Source organism: Fistularia commersonii, chromosome 3, assembly GCF_037954325.1.
Source record: "Fistularia commersonii isolate RoL2024-O1a breed Wild chromosome 3, RoL_Fcom_v1.0, whole genome shotgun sequence".
Classification (NCBI taxonomy): Eukaryota; Metazoa; Chordata; class Actinopteri; order Syngnathiformes; family Fistulariidae; genus Fistularia; species Fistularia commersonii.
This window is the reverse complement of record NC_141286.1, coordinates 26323114-26350963: the sequence shown is the minus strand read 5'-3', so window position 1 is coordinate 26350963 and position 27850 is coordinate 26323114. Positions and strand designations below refer to the sequence as shown.

The following is a 27850-nucleotide window of genomic DNA, read 5'->3' as shown; positions in this document are numbered from 1 at the left end:
TCCTCTGAGCGGAGAAGGTGGAGCGTCGCTGGTCCTCGGAGTCAGGATAGAAAGCGGTGACCTCACCCTCCTCCGCCGCCACGCCGTCTCCATGGCGACCATCCTTAGCATGGGGCGAATCCACGGGTGCGGGACGGTCGGGGAGGTTTCTGGCGTCAACGCACGATGTCTACGTGCCCACACACACACACACACACACACACACACACACACACACCCCGGTGAGGCCTCTGTTGTGTGAGTTGAATGTGGCTGTTTTCCCCTGCGGCCGTCTCCATCCTGCTTCCCGTCAGCGCGACGCTGTGGTTTCCAGCCTCGGGCAGGAACGGCGGTGGAGTTCGGGCGATGGAGAAGAGGCCCGAAGCTCCACGTCACGCTCAGGAACGTCCTTCACGACCTTTTAGGTCTCAGAAGCTTGAATAGGAGGCGCCGCGGCGAACGCTCGCTCCCGAACGGCGGCGTTCTCAACCGAGATCTTTTCGATCTCGCCCCGTCTTCATGTCCCTTATCGTCTTATCGAGACCACGAACCATTTGTCTGTGGATGTGGAGAAAACGGCGAGGTCACGAGGGGACGCCCGCCTCCCGTGACCTTTGGCGCCGCAGACACCGGCAAATCCGATTGGACGGAAGCGTTTCCTGCTTCCTGACTCCGTCTGAGAGGATCCATTACAACCTTTATTTTTTCAGCGGCTGCGGTTTTCCCTCCAACCCCGAGCTTCCCCGGACTTCTCAAACCTCAAATTAAAAGTGCAAGAGAATCCAACACACACACACACACACACACACACACACTGTCCTGCTGCTTGCTGCCTCAGTGCTTCCTTCTGATCCGCCCGGGGGCCAAACATGGCGCTGCTTCCAGGTCTTGTGGCATGTTTCTGTTCAGGAGGCTTTGTCCTTCTCCTCAGGTCTGCGTGGGGTTCCTCTGGGTTCCTCTGGGTTCCTGGGGGTTCTTGGGGCTCCTCTGGGTTCCTCCTGCAGTCCAAAAACATGCAGTAGGGTCATGGAGAACCCATAGCGTGTGATGTGTGGATGACAGGTCTGCATATGACTAGTGAGAGGTGATATCTGGAAATCATGGATGGATGGATGGATGGATGGATGGATGGAAATGATGGAAGGATGGAAGGATGGATGGATGGATGTATTGATGGATGGATGGAAGGATGGATGGATGAATGGATGAATAGTTGTGTGTCTATATGACATGTGACTGAGCGGTGGAAGCTTGTTGTCCAATCACAGCAGAGATCGGTTCCAGGCCTCACCATGAATGCACCATGAGATAAACTTTATTGATCCCAGAGGGGAAATTCTTCTTTCAGGGCTGCGTAACAGTTACAGTATCAATAAATCTGAGTATAAATAGACGACTAGAAGATAGCAAAAGACATTCACAGATAGACAGCAGAGAGAAGGACAACAACACCAAGGATAAGAATGAACAGAATGGAAAAAAACAGCAAGGGTGAAAATAGACAACTAAAACAACAACAACAACAAGGGTCAGAGTGACCGAATAAATAAAAATAAGGAGGATGAGACTGGGCCGAGACGGATGAAAGTAGATAACAGTTAGGCCATGACACGAGTCACGGCCGTACAGGCGCTCCTCACTTAACGCCCACTTTGAGTTACGAAGGGCTTCACAACAAAATGAGTCAGTAATGTAATATACGCGCTTTAAATTTTCCTATATTCATGCAAATATAAACATTAAATAAAAAGAAAAGGTGAAATAGTTCAGTCCAAATCGCCTTTATGCATATAAATGCTGTACGGTAGAAACGGCCCACAGGTATATTTATACAAATCTGAACATTAAAGAAAAGGTAAAATTATACAGTATAAATGGCAGATATGCGTGCTAATACTGTATGCTATTACAGTTAGCGCTGCACTGGATAAGCATTGTATTGATCACATAAAATCGTCCACGGTGTTTCGCTCAGCGATGAAATTGCTTAACGACGGACGGCTCGGGTCGTCACCCCGTCTTGAAGTGAGGAGGTATTTCAAGAATGGCGACGGCTCCTCCGGTTCCGGTCGAGTCCCAGACGCCGTCTGTCATCGGAAAGGCCAGCCGTCGGTCTGAATCCTGCGGCGTTCCTCCCCGGCCTCCTCCGGGCCGGCCCGACCTCCCGACCCGCTGACTGTTCCTTTCCAGTAAGTCTTCTATTTGCGACGGGAGCTGGAGTTGGCCTCCTGCCCGAGCCACGGGGAAAAACACGTCCATTTTTAGGATGCTTTGTCTGGAAAATGATTATTACCAGAATATTCCGCTGACCTTTTACGCCGAAGCGGCTTCTCGCTGAAATGGCTTTGGTTTCGGCGTCCGTGATGGGAAAGGGCGCGATCGGCCGGCGCCCTGCTAACCCGCGAGATGATGATGCCTTGTCGTTAGCATGCTAGCTGCTATCGGTTGGCCGAGATGGCGACCCCCGGTGGATCCGCCTGTGCTTCTCTTGTCGCCAGGTGGCGCTGTGGTGATGAGATGTTGAGAAGAACGCCGCCATAGCACCACTTGCTGCTGTTTTATTTCCCTTTGCGTTCACTTCCTATGAAATCCCGTGGAGCTGCTAGCATAACGTAGCTAACGCAGCGCTACCACGGCGCAGTGTGACAACAGAAAGGAGAATCAAGGAGAAGTATTCTCCGTCCACATGGCGCCACGGATTTAACAACATCTTCTGCGTCGCTGGAGCGCACGTCTTCACCAACTCCACTGTCGCCGCCATGTTTGTTATTATCTAGAAGTTGGAAGTCTGCACTGCCCCCTAGCGGAGCCCGAAGGCTGAGCGGATTCCGATCGGACCTGAATCCGGTCCCGACCCGTCTCCTCGGTCACTCCGGGTTGCGATCGACTCGAGCATCAACCGGGGTCGACGGCGGCTAAACGCTAATCTTAGCTAATGTAGCGTAGCGGCGTGAGCACCCGTGGCTCCACCAGGGCTCGTGCCTTCGTCTGGGCCTGAAAACAAACTTTTTTTTTTTTTTATAGAAAAGAGCCGCCGAAAGGGAATTCTGCACATTCCTGTCGGCTGTGAGAAGCTGCGGCAGTGAGGATGGTGCGTTCCTGGGGGTGGAGAGGAGGAGGCGGAGGGGAAGCGTGTTTTTGTGGAAGCTACAATTTATTTGGAGGATTGGCCGGTTCCCTCTGGCAGCTCCTTTGTGCCTTTCAGCGGGCCGGCGTCTTTGTGCTGCAGGTCTGCAGCCCGGACCGCTTTATCTTTCTTTTTTTTTTTTAGATGTTGTCATTCCTTACAAGCAAAGTGTGTGTGTGTATGTGTGTGTGTGTGTGAGGAGGGGGGGGGGGGCTACTGGAGATTCCCACAGAACTCTCTGGCTTTGTGATCCAAAGGCTGGACAGTGGGTCCAGGGGGGGACCGGAGAAGAGAATGCACAGGAGGAGGAGTGTGTGATGGTGTGTGTGTGTGTGTGTGTGTGTGTGTGGAAGGACTTCTCAGAACGTTTGAAGTCAGAAGATGAGGATTTAGAGGAAAAGCAGGATTATTCAGTGCACCCCCCCCCGCAGGAGTGAAACAATGCAGTCAAGCTAATCACAGCTGTTGTCCCCCCCCCCTTATCTTGCACCCGCTTTCCCTCAACTTAATGACATGATTGCGTTTGCGTGCACGGTGTGCGTGCACGGTGAGCGTGCACGCCGCCTCTATTTCTTCTCCCCGGGATTATTTTAGCTCACAGCCGGGGACCACAGAAATGCAAAACATGTTGCTGTTTTCCCCCCACCCTCCTACCCCAACACACACACACACACACACACACACACACACGTACTGGGGGTAACCTCAAGAAAATGGCCGCCGCGGTGCCAGATCTGAGGCCGCCTCCCTGACCTTTCCCTCTCCAAGCCAGTTTCTGTTTCCAGCGGCGTCCAATCTCAGACCCCCGCGGTGCCCTGGCAGCGGGCCGCCACACACACACACACACACACACACACACACACACAGAGTTACATTTTATCCCCCACATACTGGTTTTAGCATGTAAAACAATAGCAGTGCTAAGAATAGACACACACACACACACACACACACACACACACACAGAGAGTTACATTTTATACCCCACACACAGGTTTTAGCATGTAAAACAATAGGCGGGTGCTAAGAGTAGACACACACACACACACACACACACACACACACACACACACACACACACACACACACACAGAGAGTTACATTTTATACCCCACACACAGGTTTTAGCATGTAAAACAATAGGCGGGTGCTAAGAGTAGACACACACACACACACACACACACACACACACACACACACACACAGGTTTTAGCATGTAAAACAATAGGCAGGTGGTAAGAATACACACACACACACACACACACACACGCTGCTGGAGGGTGAGGTGTTGGTTTTTGGGGATGGGATGTTCTGCAGCTGGAAGGGAGACGCTGAGTGTTGGCCTCGTTTCCATGACGACGAGGAGCTCTGATGGTGCGTCAGGGCATAAAGGGCTCCTTGTGGAGACCAGGGGCCACAATCCTTCATTCATTCATTCATTGGCTGCTCGCTGGGGGCTGCAGCCAATCACAGCTCTTATTCAGGCGGGAGGCGGGACCAGCCACCTGTCAATCACAGCGTCCGTCTTCCAACTCCTCCTTTGTCACTGAACCTGTTTTTGGACTGTGGGAGGCAGACAGAGAACATGGAGAACCCAAGCAGGAGAACATGGAGAGAACCCAGGTGCCTCCATGAAGAGAGAGAACCCGTGCAGGAACCAGGAGAACATGGAGAGAACCTAGGATGGAGAACTTGAAGCCCCATCTGAGCAGAACCAGGAACCTTCTTGCCTCAGCAGGTGATAGGACTGTGTCCGCCACAGGACTCCAGCCTGGAGCTCTGCTGGAGCCAAGGTTCTCCCAGGCTTGTTCTTCCTCCTGCCACGCCGCTCTCCTCCACATCTCCAGAGCTTGGAGATGGTTTTCATGGCTTCCGCCGGAGGGAGGGTTCCTCCGGAAGGAGCCTCTCCTGGGACGGGGCTGAACCTCCTTCTCCTCCTTCTCCACCCTCATCCTGTCCTCCTGATTGCAGCTCTTATCTGCAGAAGCTCGATTGGACGATAAGCCGGGGTGGTGGAGGTCCGGGTTCTGATTGGACGACAGCAGACTGATGTCATCGTCTCCTCGCTGCAGAGATGTTGGTTTCATGATTGTCCTCACGTGAAGACACCAACCTTCAAAATGTGTGTGTGAGACGTGGTCAGTGAAGAACAATCTTCTCTTTCTTACCGTCTGTGAGATCATTGTTTTCACACAGGCAGAAGCTGGTGGAGCGAGAAGGTTCCAGGTTGGAACCCAGTGGTCGGGTTTGTTCTCCCCATGTTCTCCTACCTCGCTTCCGTCCGCGGTGTCTCCATGTTCTCCCACCTGGACTCTCTGCTCATCTTCTCCTGGTTCCTGCCTGGGTTCTTCCTATGTGTTCTCCATGTTCTCCTGCCTGGGTTCTCCAGGGTTCTCCAGGATCTGCAGTCCTACAGTCAGCAGGTTCACTCACAACTCAGTCAGGGAACGGTTGGATGATTGACAGCTGGGCTGTCTGGATTAAGCCCCGCCCCTCAGCTCACATCAGCGAGGATGGCCCCCAATCACACAGTGTGTGTGTGTGTGTGTGTGTGTGTGTGTGTGTTTGCATGTGTGTGTGCATGTGTGTGCATGTGTGTGTGTTTATGTGCGTACGTGCCTGATTAGGCCCCACCCCTCACCTAGCATGAGCGAGGATGCCCCCCAATCACACATTGTGTGTGTGTGTGTGTGTGTGCTTATGTGTCTGCATGTGTGTGTGCATACGTGTGTGTGTGTGTGTGTGTGTGTGTTTTTGTGCATACGTGCCTGATTAAGCCCCGCCCCTCAGCTTGCATCAGCTAGGATGACCCCCCATCACACTATGTGTGTGTGTGTGTATGTGTTTGCTTATGTGTGTGCATGCGTGTCTATGTTCATGTGTGTGTGTGTGTGTGTGTGTGTGTGTGTGTGTGTGTGTGTGTGTGTGTGTGTGTGTGTGCGCGCGCGCGCGCATGTGTGCATACGTGGCTGATTAAGCCCCGCCCCTCAGCTAGCATCAGCTGGGATCACTCCCCCATCTGTGTGTTTGTGTGTGCGTGTGCCTGTGTGCACGTGTGCATGCATGTCTACATGTGTGTATGCGTGTGTGTGTGTGTGTGGGTGTGTATGTGCGCGTATGTGTACATGTATTTGCCCATGTGTCTTGGTGTATATGAATGTATGCATGAGTGTTTATATGTGTGTGTGTTGGTCGTAGTGTGTTCTCGGTCCTTCTGCTGGCGTGTTGTGTTTGAAGAGCAAACAGAAGTGATGTCATCACGTCCGTGGAGCAGCGAGCGCGAGGCCGTGTGACGGTGGCGCACAGAGACGCCTTTCACAGCCCATGAAAGCTGCACTATGACCTTTGCACGGCGGCGGCGGCGGCGGCGGCGGCGCTCCTCGGAGCCGGGGCCGCGCAGGAAACCCGACCTGGCCGCGCACACGCGTGAAAGGACGCACGCTCTGGACGCGCACGTGCACGTGCACCCCCCCCCCCCCCCCTCTGTGGCGAGCCGAAAGCTGCGGAGACCTGCTGAGCTTTGAAGTGCAGAGGAGCTGCAACGGCTTCTCAAATATTGACTTTTAGACCCGGAGGGGGGAAGAAGAAGAGGAGGAAGAGGAGGAGGAAGAGGAGTTGGAAGAGGAGGAAGAGGAGGAAGAAGAGGAGGAGTTAGAAGAGGAGGAAGAGGAGGAAGAGGAGGAAGAGGAAGAAGAGGAGGAGTTAGAAGAGGAGGAGTTAGAAGAGGAGGAAGAGGAGGAGGAGGAGGAGGACAGAATAAACACACAGATGGAAGGAAGTGGGTTTTATTTTTTGTAGTTGTTTTTGCGGCGGCGCCTTCAGATTTATGACAGCTGGCCTGGAGTTGCTGCTGACGGGAGAATGTGGAAGAGGAAGAACATTTTGTGGATGAAGAAGTTAGGAGGAAGAAGAGGAGAAGAAGGAAGTGAGTGTGACTCCATCTCTGCTCCTCAGCCTGTTTCTCCAGTGGAACCTCCTCCCACCCAGGTGGAACCTTCTCCTGTGACACCTCCTTCCCTGTGTGTGTGTGTGTGTATTGTGTGTGTGTGTGTGTGTGTGTGTGTGTGTGTGTGTGTGTGTGTGTGTGTGTGTGTGTGTGTGTGTGTGCGTGCACAGCTGTCCAGCTGCACCGTGCACGGTGCTTTGTCTCCAGGCCCACCTGTCGCCCACGTAAGAAAAACAAGACATCAAACAAAGACGCAGCTTAGCCTGCCTTGAACTTGCCGCTCGCCATTGTGTGTGTGTCGCCGCCGCCGCCGCCGCCAGCTCATCCCTGTAGAGAAGAATGGCCTTTCCGGCAGCCTATCAGATGTCTCCGTGCTCCTCTGTTGTGGCGTCGGCCATTCACGGCGTTGAATGACGTTCATAAAAGGCGTCTTTGGCGGAGGTCAGCCGGCGGCGGCGGCGGCGAGGAGCGGGAGGCGGAGACAGAGGGACCGGGGGGGATTTGCCAAACAAATAAATACAGGGTATCAGACACAACATTTGCTCTGTGTGTGTGAGGGTGTGTGTGAGGGTGTGTGAGGGTGTGTACATGTGTGTTTGTGCACAATCAGCCCGTCTGGTTGATTATCTGTTTAAAGGCTCTTTATTAGCAAAGTGACAGTCAACACCTTCAATGACATGCACTCACACACACACACACACACACACACACACACACACACACCTCATATCTTCTCCTGGGCTCTCCCATTGGACGGTCTTCCAGGGGGCGGAGCCTGATCCACCCCAGTGCCTCGCCAGGTGTCCAACTCTGTTCTTTCTGTAGTAAAGCTATCGTCGTTTCACGCGATTAGCATGTAGCTGCTAGCGTGCGTTAGCACCGACGGATGGTTCCGTCCGTCTCTGTTTGGGTCGAAGCGGAAGGTCGTCCGCATCGAGCCGGGATTCGTTTCTTTGCTCCGCGTTGGGTTCCTGTAGATCCTGGTTGTGCTGCAGACCTGCTGTAAGCAGTTGGAGTTCAGCTCCACGCTCAGCGTGGTGAACCTTCTGCCTCCGTCGAACAAGCGCTTAAAGCGCGATGGAGGCCGAGAAGCGCGAAGAACCGCCGCTCGTAATCGCCTCATTATAGCAGCAGCGCTAACAGCTACCGTTTGGCGAGACATTGGGTAGATCAAACCCTGTGGACGGTTAAGGCCCGCCCCACAGCTAGCATTAGCTGGGATTGCTCCCCCATCTGTGTGTGTGTGTGTTCATGTGTGTGTGTGTGTAGATCAAGATTCCTGTCATGCAGTGATGATGGGACGTGAGTCCAAGAGGGAAGAACGTGAGGCGTATCATGGGATAGCGATCATCAGAGTACGAGAAGCTAGGCTAATCCCAGCTGTGCGCTCGGTCATAAAGAAAGGTTTGAGGGCCATTCTTGGACCAGGAGGGTGTCTGCTGTCCTGCAGGTGGAGATCAGATGTTCCTCAGAGGAGGAGCTCGGTAGCTGGAAGCCCCCCGAGCACCGAGACCTGACCGTCCAGGGAGGCATGTCTCCTCCTGGTGGACAAAGAGAGCACTAACATTATCTACTGGTGGAACACAACATGTGCCACACACACACACACACACACACACACACACACACACACACACACACTTGAGGAAAACCCCGCCACTTCCTGTTGTTTTTTTGTTTTGGTTTTTTACCCGCCAGAAGCCGTGACCTGGAGTGAGACTCATCTGTGGATGAGCGTCTCCGTCACAGCAAAGCAGATGATCCGACATTAAAGAAAATGAAAAGGGCTGCAATTAAAGCGGGTGAAGAGACGCCGTGGAAAAGCCTTTTAGACGCGGCGAGGAGCTCGGCGACGCCTCTTGTAATCGCTGAATAATAGCCAGTGAGCCAGTGAGTGATTGAGTGAGTGTGTGTGTGTGTGTGTGTGTGAGATACACCAGCTGTGTGATGTTCATCAGAATGCCTTCGCAGTCTGGACGTCCGTTACCAGGACGACGACGACATGGTTGGAGACTGAAGCGCCTGATTACGGGACGGGTGACGTTTACATTTCGCAAACACGCAGCGCTTGACCTTTTGCTTTCAGGCCTGCTGTGAGTGTAACACACACACACACACACACACACACACACACACACCCCTACAACCCCCATTAACCCCCCCCTGTGTGTCCAGCGGCTGGTTGAATGAAGCAGACCAGGACCTTCACCTTCTTGCAAACATGTCCACCCCCCTCTTATTGGCGGGGTCACACAACACACACACACACTCACACACACACAGTACGTGAGTGTCTTATCAACTTGTTCCCCTTCATGAATTTAAGGAATTTTATTTTATCCATAATAAAACGGAGGAACCAAGGCTTTGAATTGGAGAACCTTCTAGACGAGAGGGAAGTAGTGATGAGGAACTCTGTATGGTGTGTGTGTGTGTGTGTGTGTGTGTGTGTGTGTGTGTGTGTGTGTGTGTGTGTGTGTGTGTGTGTGTGTGTGTGTGTGTGTGTGAGCTTAGACTGCTCAGTGATGACGGGGTTAACGTGTTGCGGTGCCAGCAGGTTTATGGACTGACGGCTTTCCTCGTTTACGGTATCATCTTTAACGTCGTCGTGGTTACCACGACGACCAGTCTCGCCGCCGGGATTCTCGTCCGTCTTCGTCTCCGGTCGTCTCTTGTTCTCGCGAGGATGTATCGCCGTGGTGACGTGCCATCGTCATGGTGACGAGCTGGATGTGGATGTCCGCGGCGTGGCCCCCCCCGGCTCCGCCTCACAGAAAACACAAATCCAGCCAAACTTCCCTTTTCCTTACAAACTCCCCGACATGTGGCGTTTCCGTCCCGAGGCCCCTCGGGCCCCCGGGACCCCCCGGCCTGGAGACGTCGCCTCCGTCTCCCCTCTCCCGCGCAAAAAATGCAGCGTTGTTAGCGTGGGTGTTCTTCTGAGCGGAGCCAGCCGCCGGCCTATTAGCCGCACGCTTTCATGTGGGCCCTGAAGGCACCGGCGGGGGGAAACGCTACGACGAGGCCGTCCTGCGAGGCGGAATCGGAACGATTTGTTTGGGACGAAAAGAAAATATTTAGGTGGTTTGACAGACGGGGATTCATTAACTCCCTTTACTCCCCCTTTACTCCCCCCGCGGCCGGAGGCACACCGTTATCCCTGTGGGAACTTACTGCCTCCCTGGGATGTGAGCACATATTTCACGTCACACACACACACACACACATGATCGTACCAGTGTGCACGTCAGATGGGAGGTGCAGCTTTCTTTCCAAATCCAAAAAGCGCTGTCACGGCGCTGCGTTTGAAGCCGCCTGTTGTGGCGGCGAGCTGGTCACCCCCCCCCCCCCCCCCGCCGCCGCCGCCTCACAGCGCATGATAAGCACATGATGGCGGGCGGCTCAGGTATTATTATCCACACACGGACCTGGAGAACCCTGTTAGCTTCCAGGTCGATTCCAGCTCCCGCTCTTACCCCCCCCCCCCCCCCCCCCCGCATCCGCCATTGTGTCTTCCTGGCGCGGGGTTAAATTATTAAAGTGGTCCCCTTTAATTATGGATGGGAAATATTGCAGGCGCTGCCGTCAGCCGGCGTACTCGACTCTTTAAGTTCACCTCCGGGATTGAAATGTCAGAAAATGGCCGGCGAGGAAACGCCTCGGCTGGAGGCCTTCTGCCGCGACCCAGAGACGGAGAAAATGATCCCATGCTGATGATAACAGGAGCGCTAAAAGCTACATGCTAACAGCTGAAATGTTACTTAAATAGCTTTAATATTCATGTATGATAACAATGGCGGACACCTGGTGCAACGCCGCAGTAGATCAAGCCCCGCCCCCTTGGGAAGCTGCCCAATCAGAGCCCGAGGGGCATCGTGGGAGATCTTCGGGGAGACGTGACGGTTCCTCTCCGCTCCCTTTGCAGAGACCTTCGAGGTGTTGATGAGGCAGGCCGAGAACCGGACCGACGCCATGCTGCGTGAGTCGTACGGCGCCATGGCGGCCCAGGCGGCGGCGCCGGTGCGGGAGCTGTTCACCGACGCGGGGCTGTTCCTGCTGGGCTCGGAGCTCGCCGCGGACGACTTCGTGCAGCGTTTCTTCGACGGCCTCTTCCCGCCGGTGTACAACCACCTGGTCAACCCGGGGCTCGGCGACATCCTGCCGGGCTACGCCGAGTGCGTGCGGTCTTCCCGCCGCGTCCTGAGGCCGTTCGGGGCGGCGCCGGCGCTCCTGGCCGACCGGATCGCTCGCTCGGGGGTCTCCGGGAAGCTCCTCCTCCAGGCGCTGCACCTGGGCGTCGAGGTCATCAACACCACCGACCACCTGCAGCTGAGCCGCGAGTGCAGACGAGCCCTGCTGAAGATGCACTACTGCCCCCGCTGCCAGGTAGCCCCGCCTCCGCTCGCCGGCCCGCAAGGGGGTTCGACCAGGTCCGCGGGATAGTTTGAAAGTGAAAAAAAAAGCATGAAAGACAAGGATTTTTTTTTAAATTAAATGCAATTCAAGAATTTTCCACTAGGGGGCGACAATCCGCATCACTGACGGACCAATCAGCAGACGTTATCGATGCACCACCTGCTGCTTGTTATGACGTTGTTTCCACCCTGTTCTCCACCTCCTGCTACGCCCTCATTAGCCAAGATGTCGTTATCAAAACAGAGAAAAGTAGTAAAAGAGTGTAGAATTTTCAAAGAAAAGTGGACTACGTCCTACGGGAAACCTTTGTGCTCGGCGTGTTTGCAACAAGTTTCGGTATTTAAGGAATATAATATACGGCGCCGCTACGAGACTCATCACAGCGAAAAATATGACAGCTTGCAAAGAAACTGAGAAGAGATAAGATCAACCAATCACTGGCAGGTCTGAGGAAACAGCGTCCACTTTCACCCAGAGCTGAGAAATCGGGGAAGCAGCGGTAAAAGCCAGCTAGCTAATTGCTAGCAAATATGTGCAATTTAATGTTAGTCAGCAGCTTCACTACAAACGAGTGTGTTGGAATTCTACTGTTCATGCAACTCCATGCGTTTTCAGTATGTGTTGTGTGTGTTTCCATGTTTCATGGATGAAGTTTACACATTTACAGGGAAATACTTTCTTCCTTACACATTCAATAGCACTCTCTTTAGTATGTAGGGTTTAGGCAGGGAGTTAATTTAGATTTTATATGCACATGTGTAAATGGTTTAAAAATCCCTTTCTTTATAAGTCTCATTTAATCTTAAAGTGCATTACTATATTTTTCAATACCAATTACTTGTTCAAGTTTTGTGCCTTTGTACGATCAGAGGGGTCACATGATCACGTGATCGCGATGCAAACATGTGAACGATAAAAGTAAATTGCACTTTTGTCGAAGGAAATATGAGGCGTTTGAAATGTTTATAAAAGGATTGGTCATTAAATTCCAAGATTTTCCTAACGTCCTTGTACTTCTTCACACCAAAACAGAGGAAAGACATGATATTTTGGTTATTTATTGTTGAGTATGCTATTATTTTAAGTGTCCGGCCCACTTGACATCTAGCCGGGCCGAATGCGGCCGCCATGAGAAATGAGTTTTGACCTGATCTAATCGGTCCCGCAGGGTTTGACCCAGACCAGGCCCTGCATGGGCTACTGCCTGAACGTGATGCGCGGCTGCCTGGCGAGCATGGCCGAGGTGGACGGCCACTGGAGGGAGTACGTGCGCTCGCTGGAGGGCTGGTCGGAGCGCACGCACGGCCCGCAGGACCTGGAGCAGGTGCTGGCGGGGGTTCACGAGCTGCTCCGGGACGCCGTCGGGCACGCTCAGAAGAACGCGCCCTTCCTCTCCGCACAGGTTCACACTCTTCTGGAGAAGCTTCCTCTGAAACCTGCGCCGATAAAGACACAGCAGCAGCATCTGCTGGCCGGCTTGAGACACGGCAGGAGGAAATAAAGTGTGTGTTCCCGTGTTTGTGGGCTTGCAGGTGGACAGGTTGTGCGGCGCCCCGAGCAGGAAGCCCCCGCGGCCCGCCGGCGCCCGGCACGGCGGCGCCAGAGATCCCGGCCCTCTAAAGCCGCCGGCGCCCGCGGAAACACTGGCCGCCAGGAGAAGGTAAACGGGCCGCATCTGATGGCGGTTCTTCGGATCGCAAGTCAGAAATGTGACTCTTTGTCCTCCTCTCGCCGCCGCCGCCGCCCTCGCAGGGAGTTTCTCAACAGCCTGCGTCTTTACCGGACCTTCTACGGCGGCCTGGCGGACCAGCTGTGCGTCGGCGAGCTGGCGGCCGGCGACGGGCTCCCCTGCTGGAACGGAACCGACATGGTTAAAAGGTTGGGCTCCGGGTTTTTATTTTGGAAGTTTTTTTAATTTGTCCTTGCAGACACACACACACACACACACACACACTCTGCTGAGCGGCGATCTCTGATATGAACGGTTGTGAGTTGGTGTCGCGGCAGTGGGTCAGAAACGCCGTTTCTGCCGCCGATTATTTACCCTTTTCATCGAGTTTCCACGACAAAAGAGACGGATGCAGCGGCTCGACGCACCCGTTAGCAGGAAGCAGTGTGTGTGTGTGTGTGTGTGTGTGCAGGTGCCTTTTGCCTCCAGCACACACACATGCTGTGTTGGCTGTAAAGAGCCTTTGCATTGATCCGGGGTGTCAAACTCAAATCCACAGCGGGACAAAATTACAAACTGGGACAAAGTCACGGGCCAGTAATGATATGTATTGGAAAACAAAATCTTTCTCCAAACTGAATTTGGAAAAAGCAAAGTGAAATACTATATAATATATATAAGTTATTATTGCACACATGCAAAATTGAGATTCAAATTAAAAACACATCAATGGGATTCATTTATGAAACTAAAATGCCTTCATGCCTGTTTTTATTGACAGCTTTCTGAATGAAATTTAAACGGTAACCTTTTTCCACCGGCTAATAGAAAACGTTAAAACAAAATAACGATTATAAACCGATTAACAAGCCCGTGCCCTTGGAGGAGCAAGAAAAAGTGCATCAAGAAAATGAGAATTGTAGCTCAGTTTGCGACTTATTGATCTTCTGCTTTTCTTCGTGCCATTTTTGGGAGGGGCAGCATGTGTTAGCATACGGTTGCCATGACGACCGTCAACAGGAGGGGCCGAACGTTCTTTGAACTATGAACATTGAACGCAAATGAAATGTCATTCTTTTCATATCTTAACACAAATCTGAGTCGCTGTCGACTTTCCTTATATTTTTTTTAAGTCGAGTCGCCATTTTTTGAAACGGGCCGGAAAGGATCGCCTGATGACCTTTGACCCCCGTGACCAGAGCGTGCGTCCACGGGTCGACGGCCGGCTTCTGGTGAAAATGTAGTTTGGCTTCCAAACCGTGGTCATTATTGAGTTTTTGACACTTTATGACTGTTTGAGTTTATGGCGGCGGGTCGGAGAACATGCAGGGTGCCTTCATGGAGCTTCTGCAGAGCATCTGCAGTGGGTCTGCAGAGAAGGTCTGCACAGAACATCTGCAGAGAGCGGCTGCAGAACGTCCTGGCTGCGTTCAGTGAGAGCGTACGAGCGCAGAGTGTGTGTGTGTGTGTGTGTGTGTGTGTGTGTGTGTGTGTTTTGGGTGGAAAGATCTTCATATCCTGGTGGATCCACCTTTCTGCTCTCTCCTCTGGTCAAGAGCTTTGGGTGGAGACCATAAGAAGGAGATCATGACCCAAACTGAGATTCCTCCTCAGTCCATAAGCCGAGGAGCTCGGTCCTCCTCGGTCCTCCTCGGTCCTCCTCGGTCCTCCTCGGTCCTCCTCGGTCCTCCTCGGTCCCTCCAGGTCCTCCTCGGTCCTTCTCGGTCCTCCTCAGTCCTCGTCGGTCCTCCTCGGTCCTTCTCGGTCCTCCTCGGTCCTTCCCGGTTCTCCTCGGTCCTCCTCTGTCCTCCTCGGTCCTCCTCGGTCCTTCTCGGTCCTCCTCGGTCCTCCTCGGTCCTTCTCGGTCCTCCTCGGTCCTTCTCGGTTCTCCTCGGTCCTCCTCGGTCCTTCTCGGTCCTCCTTGGTCCTTCTTGGTCCTCCTCGGTCCTCCTTGGTCCTCCTCGGTCCTTCTCGGTCCTTCTCGGTCCTCCTCGGTCCTCCTCGGTCCCTCCAGGTCCTCCTCGGTCCTTCTCGGTCCTCCTCGGTCCTCGTCGGTCCTCCTCGGTCCTTCTCGGTCCTCCTCGGTCCTCCTTGGTTCTTCTTGGTCCTCCTCGGTCCTCCTCCATGTCCAGAGGCTCCATCTGGTCAGGACGCCTCCCTGGTGAGATGTTCCAGGGAGGTCCCACCAGGAGCAGGAGGCCCTGGATGGATTTGAGTCACCCTGGCTTTTTATTCTAATTGGCGGCGTCGCCGGCGGCCGCCTCCTTCAACCCTCCTCCCCTTCTCCTCTTCTCCTGCTGACCTTCTCCTGATCTTCTGTCTGACAGCAGATCTGAGCCTCAGCGTGGAGCTGCCATGTCTGTCCCCGTCCAGCAGGTGGAGCTCCACCCCTTGGGTTGGAGAGCTCGGCCGGGGAGACGGAGGAAGAGGAGGATGAAGGAGAAGGAGGAGGAGAAGGAGGAGGAGAAGGAGGAGGTTGAGGAGTTGGAGGAGGAGAAGGATCTCCAAGCGGGTGATTTATTGACGTGAGCTCTTATCTGTGTTGTCATTGATAGCGAGAGACAGAGAACAAAATTCACATGATGCGCTGAGACGACCGCTCAATAACCAAGGGCCGCCGCCGCCGTCACCATCGCCACGGTAACGGTGGCGTGCGTTTGCGGTGATGAAATGACCTAATTTTGAGCGGGAAGGACGAGCCTTTAAAACACACACTGTCAGATATATTATGCAGCGCTGCCCTCCGTCACTGTCACACACACTCCTCTGTGTGTGTGTGTGTGTGTGTGTGTGAATCCTCTCCTCTGCTGGAATCAAACCTCTCACCGCGGATGGAAGGATGGAGGTGGAGGGTGGGTGAGGAGAAGGAGACGTTCTGGAGGAGGCCCTCTGAACCCAGACAGCTGGCCGGAGGAGATAACAAACCACCGGAGCGTCTCCGGGTCCCGGCGCCAGAGCTGCTCATGACCTTCTGAGCGGCGGCAGGGAGGAGGAGGAGGAGGAGGAGGAGGAGGAGGAGAAGATGGAGAAGATGGAGGAGCCAGAAGAGCTCGGCCTGACCGTTATCCTCTGTGACAGAATCCACAACTCTGTCCGCTCTCTAAATTGAGTTCATAAGTCCCTCCTGTATGCGCATATGGATGAGTGTGTGTGTGTGTGAGTGAGTGTGTGTGTGTGTGTGTGTGTGTGTGTGTGTGTGTGTGTGTGTGCGTGATTGCTCGGACCGGATAAACTTTCAATCTGTATTGGGATCCCTGATGTCGCCATGGCGATGGCGGGGCGAAGCCAGCCGGAGGCGGAGCCTGACACGAACGCACGTGTGCACGTGGATGCACGTGGATGCACGTGCGCGTGGGTTTGACCCCTCGGGGGACCTGCGGTGGATCAGCACCTCCACCATCTTCTTGAAGACGATCAGAGAGTTGAGAAGACTTCTAGGAGCAGCATCTCTACGTGTGTGTGTGTGTGTGTGTGTGTGTGTGTGTGTGTGTGTGTGTGTGTGTGTGTGTGTGTGTGTGTGTGTGTGTGTGTGTGTGTTGACAGCAGCGGCCGTCTGTCATTGGCTGAGCTCCATCACAGACCAGTAACCCTGAGACTGATGGGCCAATTTCTGGACGGACGTTCGCCGTAAAGCCGCCGATATTTATCTCCTCGTTTTCTTTTCCCGCCAGACAAGAACCTTCCTCTTCCTCCGTGTTCTCCTTCTCATCCTCCTCTTCCTCATCGTCCTCTTCCTCATCCTTCTCTTCTTCATCCTCCTCTTCTTCCTCTTCCTCTTCTTCATCCTCCTCTCCCTCCTCTTCTTCATCCTTCTCTTCTTCATCCTCCTCATCCTCCTCTTCCTCATCCTCTTCCTCTTCTTCCTCTTCCTCTTCCTCCTCTTCTTCCTCCTCTTCTTCATCCTCCTCTTCCTCATCCTCCTCTTCTTCCTCTTCCTCTTCTTCATCCTCCTCTTCCTCCTCTTTTCTTCCTCTTCTTCATCCTCCTCATCCTCCTCTTCCTCATCCTCTTCCTCTTCTTCCTCTTCCTCTTCCTCCTCTTCTTCCTCCTCTTCTTCATCCTCCTCTTCCTCATCCTCCTCTTCTTCCTCTTCCTCTTCTTCATCCTCCTCTTCCTCCTCTTCTTCCTCTTCTTCATCCTCCTCTTCCTCCTCTTCCTCCTCATCCTCCTCTTCTTCATCCTCCTCTTCTTCATCCTCCTCATCCTCCTCTTCTTCATCCTCCTCTTCCTCATCCTCTTCTTCATCCTCCTCTTCTTCCTCTTCTTCATCCTCCTCTTCTTCCTCTTCTTCATCCTCCTCTTCCTCCTCTCCCTCCTCTTCTTCATCCCCCCTTCCTTCTCTCCTTTTCCTTCTGTTCCTCTTTCACTTCATCTCCTCCTCTCCTGTTCCTCCGCCTTCTTTCCTTCATCCCCCATCCTCCTCTCCTCCCTTCCTCCTGTTTCTCTTCCTCTTCTTTTCCTCCTCTCCTCTTCATCATCCCTTCCTCCTCTTATCTTCCTCCTTTTCTTCCTCCTCTTCTCCTCTTCTTCTTTCCCCTCTTCTCTACTTCATCCTCCCTTCCTCCTCTTCTCTTCCTTGTGTTTCTCTTTCTTTTCTTCTCCTCCTCTCATCTTCCACCACCTTCTCTTCTTCATCTCCCCTTCCCCCTCTTCTCTTCCTCCTCTTTCTTCTTTTCTTCCTCCTCTTTCTTCTCTTCTTCATCCTCCTCTCCTCTTCCTCCACCTTCTTTCCTTCATTCCTCCTTCCTTTTCACCTCTTCCTCCTCTTCTTCATCCTCCCTTCCTCCTCTTCCTGTTCCTTCTCTTCCTCCTGTTCCTCTTCCTCTTCATCTCCTCACCTCTTCATCCTCCCTTCTTCCTTTTCTCTTCCTCCTGTTTCTCTTCCTCTTCTTCTCCTCTTCCTCCTCCACATCTTGCAGCCTTCAATGGACCCTTTGCTGGCCTTGTGTTTGACTTCCTGTGTGAAACCGTGTGTGTGTATGTGTGTGTGTGTGTGTGTGTTTTATCTGTTGCCCCGCCTTCGATCCTGTGATTTCCCGCCGGTGTGTGAACTCCACACGCCTCCGGACGCCGTAATGCCGGTCAAATGTTCTCGGCGCCGGGCGTTTTGGCGCCCGAAAGGTCAAACGTGCAGCTTCGTTTGTTCCTCGGAGGCCGATTCTGTCCTTTTTATTCTAAATTGTCGGGGTCTTTGTAAACGCCGCCCGGGGCTCGCCGGCCGCCCCTTAGCCCCGCCCCTTAGCGGCCCAACGCTCATTAATCTCGCCTCCCCCCGGAAGGTCCGACGCCCCCGGAGAACCCGTCCACGCCCGGCCGGGCCGCCGCTCCCCGCCATGTTGTCGAGCGGTTCCTATGGCGACGGAGAAGGGCTTATTAAAAAAAAGAAAGAAGTTTCACCTTCTCGCCGGCTGCCCTTTACCTGACAGCCCAGATAAACGAGCCGGTCCTGGGAGGACGGCGCCCCGCTCCCATTGGCTCCTCACCGCGGCGCTTATTTACCTTAATGCTGGGAGGAACACCGCTTGAGGAGTGTGTGTGTGTGTGTGTGTGTGTGTGGCTACTTGTGATTACTCACAGCACCTCCATCAACAACCTTGAACTGAGGCGCATTGAAAGAAGCCCCCCCCCCCCCCCCCCCCCGTGGGGGTGGATGATGTCACATCTCACCTTCAGCTAATGAAGGTGATGATGACATGCATGAGCGCCGCGTACGTTCGCCATCTGCTCCGTGGCGCCACGGCAACGACGAGTGGGGGGGTGAGGGGGGGGTGAGGCACGTCCACGGGCCGCCGCCGCCGCTCGCCTCCCGATGACTCGCCTCCTCCGTCACCGCCGAGGCATCAAACTGTCAGCCGCTGCTAGCGTAGCATGTGTTAGCATGACATAACTGTCTTGCACTGCTAATATACATGTAATATTTCTAGATAAATCAGCGCAGGTTCCCCAGATAACTCCAGAGAATCCAACTCGTGACCTTCTGGCTGCTCCGTGCCTCCTCCCATCAAATCGTAATCATATTTATTTTTGTTTTTCCCCCGAAGGTCGGTTTTAACGAGCGCCCGGCGTTCATCCAAAGCTGCACCTCCGACGGCACATTTGGCCCGGCGCGCTTTATTTATTCCTTTTCTTTTTATCCATAAATGAGTGATATTGTGAGATGTGTCTTCCCGGGGCCGACATCTCCGTCACTCACCGGCTCAGAAGTTTAAAGAAATATGACCCGGGGAAGGAAGAAGGACGGCGTTGCAGGAAAACGCTGTTTGTCTCGACCGCTGATTGGTCGCTCTGCGCGGGAAGGTCGTGACAGAATGACCTGGAATGTAGCCCCCGGTGCAAATGCTAACGCGGCGCTAGCGGAGAAGACTTTTTCTGATGTTGTGGGGGTGTAAAATCCAGTCAGGTTCTGCTTGGTTTGCTATTTGCGTGCTAGCAGAGCATGCTAACTACTGTTTCCGGTGTCCAAACCAGTCAGGTTTTGCTAGGTTTGCTATTTGCGTGCTAGCAGAGCATGCTAACTTCTGTTTCCGGTGTCCAATCCAGTCAGGTTCTGTTTTGTTTGCTATTTGCGCTAGCACAGCATGCTAACTTCCTTTTCCGGTGGTCGCGTTGTCGTAGCTTCGAACTACACTTGGGACTACAAGGACTACAAGGAGGCGGGGCCTCGGCGCGGCTCATAGACGGAAAAGCTGCCGGACACGTCGCCGTGGGCTAAACGTGGCCATTAGCCCGAAAACTACAAAGATGGCGGCGGTTTGGTTGGATGATTTAAATTGATGTGCTCATTTATCCATGTGTAATTCTATTCCACGTGTCATTTCCTCATTTAATTAGCAAGTAATAAGATGACTGCGCTCCATCTGAAGCCCCGCCCCTTGGAGAAGCATCAAATTACAGGATTAAAATGAATTTATGAGACCATCCGTCTTCGTCCTTCATCGCCCGGCGGGTTTTCCTCTCTCGTTCGCCCTCCCACGCCTCCCGGAGGCCGACGGGGCTCCGTAACGTCGAGATGCCTTCGCAGAGGTATCGCCGCCGCCGCCGCCGCCGCCATCTCGTCTCGGACGTCTTGACTGGCGGGTGCTCGAGGCGAGGGGCCGGCGACCGCGGGAGATGGGCGGATAACTCGCCTCCACCTCTTGTCAAGTCTTGACCCTCCTCCGCCTCGTCTTCACCTTCCCCTCCTGCTCGCCGCGTCCGGCGTGCGGCGTTCCGGCGTGCTGGCAGCCTGTATCTGATCCCGGGGTAATTTACCGCCAGCGATAAGGAAGTTGGGCTCCCGGCCTTTCATTACGGAGCCTTTCTGACGGGGCGATCGGCCGAACCCCCTTCCTCTGCCCCCCCGGACGCCACGGGAGTTATTACAGCGCCGTCTCGGGGGAAACAATCCGTCGGAGGAGGGGCTTCTCGCAGGATTAAAACCGAATTGTGCAGGCGGCGGCGGCGGCGGCGGTGAGGCGGAATTCGGAGGCACCTGAAGGGGCGGGAGGCGGGGTCTCAGAGGGAGAAATATGGGCGAGACCCTAAATCAAGACGCAGGGCGCCATGAATCATGTCGTTGGCCGGGCTGAGGAAGAGCGATGAGGCCATCTGCGGCGGGAGAGCATCGGCTAACTGAGTCTCACACACACACACACACACACACACACACAGGGTGGTGTTGACACAAGGCTCGGGGAGTGTGAGGACGGCGGGGATTAGCGGCGCCGTCCGCCGCACGGCCCTGGAAACCGGTTCGGGTCGCCAATGAGCCGCGCCCGAACAGGGGCCTCGAACGCACCATCCGTCACCCTGACATCTTACAGAATGGAAAGGGCCGACTTTTTCCAACGCGCCATAAAACTCTCTGAAATCCCCGCCGGCTCTCGGCCGCCTCCGCCGCTCACCCGCTTCTCTCACTCTTTTTATTTTCATTCATTTTTCTTTTTTTTTTTTTTTTTCCCCAGGAATCGAGCGACTTTTCGTCGTGTTTTCTCGAAAAATCCGAAACTACAGGACAGGGGGATTCTCCGCGCTCGGCTTAGCGTACCCGCGGCTAACTGATTCCCGCGTCAGTAGGTGGCGAGTCGGCTTTCCTCCATGGTCGCCCCGGCAACATGCTTGATTGACAGCGGCAGCCTCAACCGGCTAGTTCTCATCCGATCGGTTGGAAACACACCGTGGCTTCGGATGAGTTTGGCTCCGCCTCCTCCCCGGGCAGCAAGGGCTCTGGGACTTGTAGTTTATTAGCGACTTGATAGTTTGGCATAAATGGAACGAGAAGGAGGAGAAGCTCGACGGGACTCGGCGGTCGGTGAAGAAAAGAACAAACGAAGAAAAAAAAAAACGGCATTTGAAGAAAGCGTCCAGGAGTGCTCGCTAGTCTACAGGAACCTTCTCGCTGGAGGGTTCTGGGGTTCTGACCTTCACCCCCAAGCTGCTCTTGTTACCATAGCAACTGATCATGAGGGTGATTCATGGTTCTGCTGAGGTTCTTCGCTCCGGTTCTCTGCATGTTCTCCAGAACATAGAAGTGCATCGGTAGCCTCTTCTTCTCGGGCGCTACGATTCCGCGTGAAGCGGTGTGGTGTGTGTGTGTGTGTGTGTGTGTGTGTGTGTGTGTGTGTGTGTGTGTGTGATTTATAAAGGGCAAATTACCTGCAGATAAGTGAAGTTATGGTTCCATAAATCTGAGTGTACAAAAAAAACGGTCTTCATGTGCACTTTTAGTGTGTTTGTGCGCTTGTGTGTGTGCGTGTGTGTGTGTGTGTGTGTGTGTGTGTGTGTGTGTGCACGGTGGAACACGTATAATCTTCCTCACATAAATCACGGTCATCCTTCCGCCTGGAAGCTTTCTGGGAGAGGCGGCGCGTCAGAACATCATTGTCCAGGCTAATAATCAGAACAGAGGCCCATCGCTTTTCTTCGGTGTGTGTGTGTGTGTGTGTGTGTGTGTGTGTGTGTGTGTGTGTGTGTGTGTGTGTGTGTGTGTGTGTTTGTTCAGTTGGCTTATTCCCCAGATCGGTTGCGTAGGCCCCGTGTTCTCCGCTCGTCCGCTACTTTACAAACCCCGTCCTCGCGTGAGCGCCGCCGAAAGCTGTTTTTTCCCACGGCACCTGAACGCAGCGCCGCTCCGAGAGATTTCTGAGCGTCCACCTTAATTTGCAGAATTCCACGACGCACCTGGAGGGAAAACACAAGGGCGGATTTAACATCAGACAAGGGGAGATTAAGAGATGTGCTCGGGCGGGGGGGATGAACCCGTCCACCCGGAGCTTTTAGCGCGAGTGTGAGATTTACGAGCCGCTCGGAAAGAGGTGGTGGAGGAGGAGCCGGGAGCAAATATGTACACACAGCTTCACGGGGACGATTAGCCCGCTGGTACTTTGGACCCGCCAGCGGGTCGGCTGTTTGCTCAGGCCGAGCTCTGAGAGCTGCCGGGCCGGCGGCGTCTCCTGGCTGCGGGAAGAGGAACTACAGAAGTGGCGGCTTCTGTACGCCTGCCGAGCTGGCAAGAGTTGGAGTATGTGCAGGCTAGACCTCACACACACACACACACACACACACACACACACACACACACACACACTCCTTTGGGCTTTTCCCTTCAGCCTTCAGGGGTCTCCTTAGCCAATCCACCTTCTCCATCTAACTTTATTCTCTGGATCCCACTCACGATGTCCATTCTTCTTCTCTTTGGTCTTCCTCTAGATCTCCTGCCTCCACCTTCAGCAATCTTCTGCCCAGATCTTCACCATGGTTTGGACATGAACAGAGGATGTTCATATCCAAACCATCTCAGTCATTACTTTGTCTCGGGCATACATGTCCTGCACCCCTGTGACAAAATCTTCATGTCCTTTGGTCTTTTCCCTTCAGGGGTCTCCATAGCGAATCCATCTTCTCCATCTAACCTTATTCTCTGGATCCTCCTCATGATGTCCATGCATCTTCTCTTTGGTCTTCCTCTAGATCTCCTGCCTCCACCTTCAGCAATCTTCTGCCCAGATCTTCACCATGGTTTGGACATGAACAGAGGATGTTCATATCCAAACCATCTCAGTCATTACTTTGTCTCGGTCATACATGTCCTGCACCCCTGTGACAAAATCTTCTTGTCCTTTGGTCTTTTCCCTTCAGGGGTCTCCACAGCGAATCCATCTTCTCCATATAAGCCTATTCTCTGGATCCTCCTCTCTCACACCAACTACCTTCACATCTATATCTTGTCTTATGACGCCCATGAATCTTCTCTTCAGTCTTCCTCAAGCCACCCACTTCCAGCATCCGTCTACCAATATAGTCACTATCCCTCCTCTGTCCATGACCCAACCATCTCAGTCTGGCTTCTCTGACCTTCTGTCCAAAACTTGTGTCGTCCCTCTGATGGACTCATTCCTGATCCTCTCCATCCTGGTCGCTCCCAAAGAGAACTTCAACATCTTCATCTCTGTGACCTTTAGCTCTGCCTGCTGTCTTTTGGTCATCGTAGATGTTTGTAGACCATCTGACCACTGTCTCCTCCACCTTTCCTTCCATTCTGGCTGATAGTCTTTTAACTCTGACACTTTTCCCCACCCAATCCAACCTGCTTGAACCTGTTTCTTCACTTCTTTTCCAGACTCTCCACACACTTTTCACAATTTCTGCCGATTTCTTAGGTTAGTGTCTCACAGCGAGAAGGTCCGTGCTTAGATTCCTTTCAGTGTGGAGTCTCCATACTCTCCTCTGTGTCTGCGTGGGGTTCCTCAGGGTTCTCCGGGTTCCTCCCTCACATACAGGAGGTTCACTGGAGACCCTACGTTATCCAGATGTGTGTGTGAGTGGCTGGATGTCGTCATGCTGTGTTTATGATGCGCTGAACACCAAAGTGCAGGAGGTCCTTCAGCGTCCTCTGACTCAGGGACCTCCAAGCAGTTGGAGGAGACGCTGGATGGGAAGGTTCTGCGGGACGTCTCGATCAGCGACGTCATAAAAGCCCTGATTAGCCGTCGCATCTGTTTCATCCTGGACATTATCGCCCATACGGGGCGCCAGCGCCGCGCAAACCCCCCTCTGTCTGTGACCATCTGCTTTTATGAGGCCATTGTATCTCCTGGATAGCCAACTTTTCCATTTGTCCTTATTACCTCTCATAAAGCTAAAATATTTAAGAGGTGTTATAAAAGTCCCATTGCCGTTGGAGGACGTCTCATGTCTGCACGGCGCTAACCGCTAACCGCTCGCGAGATGCAGTGGCTCATTTGCACGCGGTACCACTTAGCTTTCAAGGGAATCATCTGTACGGTATAACACTCTTCTTTTTTAGTGCTGGAAAAAAAAGGTATTTCCATAAATGTGTGTGTGCGTGTGTGTGCTGCGCCAGGCGCCGTCGCTATGTTAAATGTGTTTAAAATTAGCAGAAGCTCTGTGGATTTCAGCAGGTGGCTTTACCGTGGTGGTTCATCAAGGTGAGGAGGAAGGAGAGAAGAGGCCGACAAACGAACCCGACACCAGACGGGTTCTCAGCTTGTGGAACCCACACCTTTGCTAGCATGCTAGCTGTGTGAACCAACTGTGAACATGTTCAGTTGGGGAGTTGCGGCTAACACTAACCCCGTGCACTGTGACGTGCACATGTGCACCCCCCGACCCTTCACGTTGAATAAGGTAACCTGAACCCAGTCAGGCTGAGATGCTCACGTTAGCGATCTTGCAGCCGCGCTAGCTATGAGAACCACACGAGTTCCAGTTGACAATGTGCGTTTTGGGAGGCGGGGCTAACTCCAACCCCGTGCAATATGAGCTCCAACACGTGCACTGTGACGTGCACAAGGGCCGGGCACGCTGACATGCTCATGTTAACTATCCTGAAGTCCAGCTATCTTTTTGACCCTTTTTGACCCAATTGAAAGCGTCTGATCTCGGAGGCGAAGCTAACCGCTAACCGCTGCCGCTGAACTGCAGGTTCTCTGACGGCTTCGTCACCCGTCGCTAAAAATAACCGATGAATCCCGGCGGCCATTTTTGTAGTGCGGTGGCGTGATTGACGTGATTGTAGTGCTCAGATGTTTGTTGCGGGAGACGAGGCGAGCGCCAGACGGAGGCCAGCACGCCGTGCTTGTTTATCACTTCCTGTTGTTAGCAAAGGAGCTAACAACGACTCTGCCAATGATCCTCCATTAATCTGCGGAAAATGGAAAGCTGAAATCAATAGCGTTGTGTACGCGATGTCCCCTCTGGATTGCTGTATCTGTGTGTGTGTGTGTGTGTGTGTGTGTGTGTGTGTGTGAATGAGAATCTGTTTGCTGCTTCCTCGGGAGTGGGCGGCAGCTGCGGTGATTTTAAGCCGGCGCTCCAGGCCTGTGTTTCATCGCTGATTGGCGTGGATGTGACTCCTCAATAATCAATGAGTGATGTGATTTTCCTCCTTGAATCATCAAATTACACAACTTTCTAATTTTTCAGGAGAGGAAGGGGGTCTGCTGGAGGTTTTTTAACAAGTTAACATCTCCTATCTGTGTGTGTGTGTGTGTGTCATAACTGATGATTTGACCTTGTTCTGGAATAAATGCATCCTGGATATTTGGAGGTTTTCTATTCTGCTCACACACACACACAAACTGCTGTTTTTGGACAAAAAGCTCTAGGAAGTGTCTGGTTCCAGGAAGTAGCCTCCTCCAGGGGAACCTTATGGTTGTGGGTTCCTACAGGCAGGGAGGGTCCGGGGGGGGCGGTGAGATGCTCGTGGACGAGTTGGAGGTGGAAGCTACCACAGCGTTCATGGAATATGAAACATGGACCATCAGATGTTAGCCGTTAGCCGTTAGCCGTTAATAACTCTGCATTTCAGCTGATGTTCTTCTGAGAGCCCCGGACAGCCCTGTGATGCAAAGCAGGCCAGAAGAGCTTGAACCTCGCTGTGGCTCCATCTCTCAGCTTCTGTCCATTTATCCCCAGGAAAACATCTGACCAGTGACGGGGATAGCTTTTAAAAATGGTGCTCTGCTAGCAGCATCTGCTAACGGGCGTGGCTGAGGAGTTCAACCAATCACTAAGCACCTAGGAAGCGTAGAAAGCGGCGCTGACGTCCATGGTCCCTGCTTCCTCCGCTGTCCTAGTGCTCCAAGAAAGGTGGTTGTTGGAGCTGCAGGTGTGACAGTCAGCCGGTGTCGTGTTGTTACGGCGTAGTTACACCGTTTGGCCGCGGCAACAGGGTTCGACAACTTCGTCGAGGAATGTGCGACCAGGCCGCCGCGGAGAGCTTCTGTTTGTGTGCATCTCCACTTCAAAGAAAACACCGGGGAATATTTGCAAAAAAAAACGTGGTTAGGGATGAGATACAGGTTTGCGTTCTTGCTCCCTCAATATTTTATCGACTGACGCCGTCCCTCGCCGGTTGGGAGGCATTACTGTGTAATTACGCAGCCATTAGCGGAGGCAGCGTTTGTGCAAATACGGCTTTGAAGGCAGAACTGAATGGATTCCGGCGCGCCGAGGAAGCTTCTGAGGGAGGGAAATAAAAGCCTCAGCAGAAGCTAAACTCTGTAGCGACAGTGTAATAACATTTTAATAGTGCGTGTGAGCGTGGCTTTGAAGGAGAGCGCATGAGCGCGGGGCTAGTCTGAGCGCGTGCGGCGCCGCGATAGCCGACGCTGTTTCGCGTCGAGTTCTTCATTAGCCGCGGCTAATTGGTGGGTGCTTCTCAGGGTACCTCTGGTTTCCTGTGGAAGGATGCGTGGTCGCTAGACACTCTGCACTTCCAGAAAGAAAAGTGTTTGGATTATTATTTAGATTAGGTGTATTATTACCTGGATTAGCTTCTGCTCACCGTGTTCTCCCGGATGAATCGTCTTTTTGTTAGCTTCAACTGTGTTAGCATCAGTCGGCTGTTCCTCCGCCCCGGTGAACGGCTCCTCCCACAGGGCTAATGCTAGCTTTAGCTGTTTGTTAGCATGCTTTTAGCCATGTTCTAGCCCGTGACAGCATTGATTTAGCCACGTGTTAGCATTTAGCAGCCACCTGTATGGCATACATTGGTATAATTTCACAACTGGTCGGTTGTTAGCCTCTACTAGCATTAGCATGCTACGAAACCACCACTGCATGGAAGTACAACCTCCTGAACAAACGGTTAGCCAAAGCGAAAGGGACGGCGTTCTCATCGATGGAAGATCTCCGAGGATCTGGACCAGACCTGGAAGATCTACCAAATGAAGCTTCGCCGGGGGCCGTGGTGACTGTTGCCGTGGTGACTGTTGCATGACTGTCGCCGCATCATCCTGTTCGCCACGGCTGTCGGAGGCGGCGCGTAGTTTCCGAGACACGTTGCCAAAAAGCCGGTAATCCAGATTATGAAAATCCCTCGTGAAAATAGCGTCTTATAGCGGCGGCGACGGCTCATCCGGGGAAAGTTCTGTCAGGTAATGAACTGGTCTGGTCCAGGAGGAGATGCGACAGGAGTGTCTACTCAGATCCAAACAAACCCACGGGATCTACCAGAGATGATGGTCCCACAGGCTGGAGGAGGGTGGAGTTCGAACACCACCTAGGAAACGTTTAGGTTCCACAGACGGGAACCAAAGTTCTTCCTCCAACTGAGATCTTTCTCAATGTTCTCCTGCTGGGGTTCTCTCCAGGATCTCCACAGTTTGAAAGCAGTCAGTGGGTTCATTGAAGAGTCCAAAGTGTGATGAGATGGTGAATGGGTGGATGTGTGAAGGAGGTGGAGAAGGTCTTGGAGGTCCATCGCTCTGCT

General features: G+C 53.2%; 1 protein-coding gene across 1 annotated transcript in view; it reads left to right on the top strand.

Annotated features, from left to right (window-relative positions):
* The window catches only part of gpc5a (glypican 5a), a 69966-nt gene that overhangs the window by 5613 nt on the left and 36503 nt on the right, over positions 1-27850 (top strand). Inside the window, exons 3-6 of the mRNA XM_086144387.1 lie at positions 10978-11438; positions 12637-12870; positions 13001-13128; positions 13221-13346. Coding sequence (XP_086000513.1) covers positions 10978-11438; positions 12637-12870; positions 13001-13128; positions 13221-13346 — 949 coding nt within the window. The remainder of the gene's footprint in view (positions 1-10977; positions 11439-12636; positions 12871-13000; positions 13129-13220; positions 13347-27850) is intronic.